The sequence below is a fragment of the Musa acuminata genome, chromosome BXJ3-1 (assembly GCF_036884655.1).
Source record: "Musa acuminata AAA Group cultivar baxijiao chromosome BXJ3-1, Cavendish_Baxijiao_AAA, whole genome shotgun sequence".
In the NCBI taxonomy this organism is placed as follows: domain Eukaryota; kingdom Viridiplantae; phylum Streptophyta; class Magnoliopsida; order Zingiberales; family Musaceae; genus Musa; species Musa acuminata.
This window is the reverse complement of record NC_088349.1, coordinates 12,370,001-12,375,000: the sequence shown is the minus strand read 5'-3', so window position 1 is coordinate 12,375,000 and position 5,000 is coordinate 12,370,001. Positions and strand designations below refer to the sequence as shown.

At 42.0% G+C, this 5,000-nt stretch overlaps 1 protein-coding gene across 1 annotated transcript; it reads right to left on the bottom strand.

Annotated features, from left to right (window-relative positions):
* Positions 1–85: 85 nt before the first annotated feature.
* Positions 86–1,550, bottom strand: LOC135628540 (protein MIZU-KUSSEI 1-like). The gene has a single exon (XM_065135272.1). It carries the CDS (start codon positions 1,124–1,126, stop codon positions 305–307), a length of 822 nt encoding a protein of 273 aa, XP_064991344.1. The 5' UTR covers positions 1,127–1,550; the 3' UTR covers positions 86–304.
* Positions 1,551–5,000: the final 3,450 nt, after the last annotated feature.

Below are 5,000 nucleotides of genomic sequence, written 5' to 3'. Positions count from 1 at the left end.
TGTGATGATGGATGGACAGCAAAACAGTGCATAAAAAGATAACCTGAACAAGATCACCTTCAAAGATCACTCGATCTGCGGTAACATTCATCCATAGAACACCTTAAACTTCTCTCTTCCAAAGAGGAATATTGCACTACATGACTTGATACTGTGCATACTTCATTCTCGCTCTTTCCGAGCAATAGATTCTGCCACAGTTGACCAGCATTACAAATTACATACACACAGAACATGAGAGAAGAACAATGCATAATGGCATGAGAAACAACAGGTGGTGAAGCCATGCAAGAAAGAGTTGTCATCAAACTCGAAGCAAGTAAATGGTGAGCTCAGGGCCGCCGCTGCTGTCGGGATTCATCATGTAGAAGGCCTCGGAGTCTTGGGAACCCACCACGCGCTCGAACCTCGCCCTCATGTACATCACCTCCCCGTCGGCGCCGCCATCCGCCGGCAGGACCCCGGCCCCCATCGTCACCGGCTCGACGGCCCGCAGCACCCTCCAGTCCGCCGGTCCGCACTCGCGCCGCGCGGCGTGGCCGTGCTTCTTGCCGTTGCAGTAGGCCCGCCACAGGGGCTCCTCCAGCAGCCGCCGGTTCCCGGTCCCCGCACGCCGCTCGCACTCCAGAGCGATCCTCACCAACCCCGACGCCATCTCCCTCACCAGTGCGCGGGTGGAGGTCGCGAGCTCGATCAGCATCGCGGGGCACGCTCGGGGATCCACCTGGATCGCGAAGTGCATGTGGCCTCCCCGGCGGCCGTACAGAGTGCCGGTGACCCGGTGGCCGAGGCCCAGTTGACGGTGCCGACTGCCGATTGCAAACGACAGCACCGACCGGAGCCTCGACACGGCTTTTCCGGCGGCTGAAGCCGAAAGCACCTTCTTCCTCTCGGACTGCGGCTGAGCCGTCTCCAGCTTCACCGACGCCTCGTCACCGTAAGCATACCGTGCCGAGCTGACGCTGGAGAACGCAAGGATTCCCTCCTCTTCCTCCTCCTCTTCTCCCAACCTTTTCCCTTCGCCTCCACCCAGCTTTCCAACTATCCAATGGAAGTGTCTCCTGGAGAAGGACAAGGACTCAAGGGAACCTCTTGCGGTGATGCTCCTCATTTCTTGGAGATACATGCCGATGAGACAAGAAACAGATGGTGATCAAACAACGACGAACGACGAGAGATACATGCCTTCCTTGGAGTCCTTTTTATCATCCCTCAAGTACTAATCGATGACTAGATGACACTGACACGAGGTGGGAGTTGAGCAGCTCACCGAACTGGTCTCGAGGAGAACAAGTGAACACAAAGAACGACATGGTGCCCGAGAGAGGGGAAGAAAAAGAAGAAGGTTGACTAAAAAGGATGCTGTCGGCGTGCGCACTCGGGAGGCGAGGAAGAGTGAGAGAAGAGACATTTGACAGAGCTCAGGCAGTCGATTAGGACAAAACAGTAGCAGCAACAACCTGCGTTGACAAAAGCTACAGTACTGTCTGCCCTGCCTCTGCTCTCCGGTTTGTCTTCCTTTATTTCCTGGGAGCAACATGAAGCATGTATGATTCTGCTGACGACGGAAAGGTTGCAGCAAGACGATGTTCTTGCAGGTGTCAATTTCTCACAGACAAAAACAGTACTGAGAAAGAGCTGATCAGCGACTCTACCGAGATGTATGATGTAGCAACAGTCACCAATTGATTTGACTGATGGCAAAACGAGGGGCAAGAAGGCTCAACCTTGGGGCTTCTTCTGAAACTGCGGGTGTGTTCTCATGGACGGCCATCCGGTAGAACCTGAATGCCATTACCAGACTGAGATCTCTGCCATAGCTGATGCAGAAAAAAAGGTTTTCTTCAAGAAAACAATATCTATATTGTTGAAAGGGATCGATCTATAGAACAACCATCAGCACTTAGAAAGGCAAAAAAAGAAGAGCTCCGTATTGAATCAAGCAATCTACGTATCTATTTCCTTCTCTACAGAAAGACTTTGATCAAGTATTTTACATTCCTTAGAAAGTTAATCAAACGTCAAGTTAGATCCAAAGAATTGGGTGATGGCTATGCCACCTCGTTCGAATTGGACTCAATCTCTAGAAAAACAAAAAAAAGGGATTGTGGTGTCATCATTTAAGAGCAAATAATGCATTGTTGCACATATTTTGAGAGAATAGGATATCATATGTATCATCCAGTAGGCTGGGTTCCTACCTGCAACATCTGTAGTAGATGTAATTGAACTTCCATTGTCAATCCATGACAAGCATATGGATTATTTTCATTTACTTTTAGGAGCTTGATGACTGTCACTGTTCCAAGTGTCCACTGGCATGCAGAAGACAGATAGTCTGCCAAAGGGCAATCTACTGATGATAACAAATGTATTTTTGAAGAATCTAATGAGTGTCTGGTTTTGTGGGGGCTTTTCCAGATGGCAAAAAGGCATTATTTCATGCAGATATTCTCATGCCTTGTCAGCTTTTTCTTCCCAGCTCATCATTTTCATGGCCACATTAGACTTACCATGAAGATGAAATGGGAAATTATTTGATACTGTAACCTTAAAAGATGTGGTCTATCTGAATGCTCTGTTAGCATCCAAAGAAAGAGAGTAGCTAGGAAAGGAGGAGACAGGTTAGGTTACCTATCATCCCCTTGTGTTAAGTTGCTAACCAAAGAAGTACATGGTGTTTGAAATCAGGATCTTTGTTATAATTAGTTTGACCAATAATGCATGCACTTGAGACCATAAATCAAATTCAGAACTACATTACAAGACATAATTGACTTCTGGCTTTTTAGATTTAAAAAAATTAATTATTTCAGCAGATTGGTCTCATTATTTCTTGCATGCTTGGCCATGAATGTAATTAGGTATTAGATCGTTACAGGATAAAATGAAAGAAAATCGTTAAAGATGATCTGACCATCCTATCATATCATTTTTTGAGAATCGTTATTGTTTCGTCCATAAAAGCATTAGATGACAGATAAAATGAAAGAAAATCGTTAAAGATGATCTGACCATCATATCATATCATTTTTTGAGAATCGTTGTTGTTTCGTCGATAAAAACATTAGACTGTCATCTAATAAGGCTTTGAGCAGGCTCTTGGAAGCTGCAGCTTTCATTCAGTTTAATTTCCTTGTGTCATCATGTTCATCATCTCCCATCCATCTGTTCTTGTTTAGCTGGAACATTCTATGTGACAACAGATCAGCACTAAAGTGCAGCATAGCAGGAGGAACCTTCCTCTCATGTGCCTGCAATGTTAGGACCAGTTTGAACAAACAGATTTAGTCACTCTTGCAGAAATCTATCATATCTTTTCTGTTGTTTTTTCTTTGAACTTGTTTTTGCTCCTTATAAATGTTTCCACTTGTTCTAAGATCCATCCAAAATACTTAGTATGCTTAAACTCATAGTTATGTAGCAGATCCATTTGGCCTTTATCAGTAGATTAAATTCTTCTTTCGCTTCCAATGTGAGATTGGATCTGTAAAGTTTTTTACTTAGAGATTGGATCAGTTGAACATACCTCAGACTATGAAGTGCCAACACAGATCAAGACCAAAAATAACAAAGAGTATTCTGAGGAAGCTGCACAAAAAAGTTAGATCAAATGGGAATCCCTTTCTTGGCCAAAAGAAATCAATATTGATCATTCTACAAGACAAGCAAACTGACAGGCACTCCACATTAGCATTCCTCAGCATTGAAGACTAACAGTAGTTTATCACAGAGTTCGTCACCTTGGCAAACTAAAGCATGATATAGGGCCAATATATCACAGGGAAAAGACCCCAACTGGCTTGCTTGATGATCTATATTAAGGTTCATTTTCTCCTTCCTTTTTCTCTTTGTATTTTGTGTCACATAAAAATGAATCTGGAGACAAAGATTAGGCAGACAACTGCAATCAGAAATAAATTCATGATCAAGATTAGCATGATCAATCCATATCAAATACCCATATATTCTATTAACACGGTTCCTACCTGCAGGAATAGCACACAAATAAGAATCTCAGATGGAAATATATTTTGTTGTAGTGTTCTATCTATCCCATAAAGATCATGACAACAGCTACAAGTCATGAGAAACAAATAATAAACACAGCACTGCGAGCTATCCATCCATCCAAAGAAAAAACAAAGATGGATGACTTGCTGAATCTGTAAAAAGACCTACATCTGAAATCCCTAACAACAATGGTGGCAAAGAAAACCAAAACAAGCGTGGACAATACCAGGAACACCAGAAAGAAGCATGCAACAACACTAACACTATAATGATTCCCTATTATTAGGTACAGTGCAAGAGAGGCATCTTTAGAACACAAGGATAACAACAAGAAAACCCTAATAAGACAGCACACTCAAGCCAAAATATTCATATAGACCATAGAAGCCCTCAGCACAGCATCAATCCATCGCTAAAGCAGACTAAAAAGTTGATCTGTGCATATAGGAAGCTTGGTCAATTAATTTCTATCTCATAAGTTCATGAATCTATAATAAAATATTCTTCCAATCAAGTTGACCAGATCGGTTCTTCTAAAAATAAGTCAATTCACCCTCCCTCTCTCTCTCTCTCTCTCTCTCTCTCTCTCTCTCTCTCTATGTATAAATACATTCACCAATAATATACATGGTCCTATTTAATCAAGAAAAATATATTATAAATTTGATTAGATTCTAAATATGATTATAAGCTAATATAAAAAAATTTAACATTCATTAGGAGATGACATTGATAACATATCAAGGAGACTCTCATAATTACTTATCATAAATTTTTTGCTCTCGTTTATAAATAGATAGGACCTCTAATGAGCTATACACGATACAATATCTATATCAATCTTTCTTGATCCCTATTCCATCGCTTATAATAATCTTATAAAATATAAGATGAGTAAAAAATGAGAGTTTAGGTCACGTTGTAGATTTGTGTTATTGTTGTTTGCTAATTAGATTACAAAGCACGTTCTCAAATCTGTTAAAGTT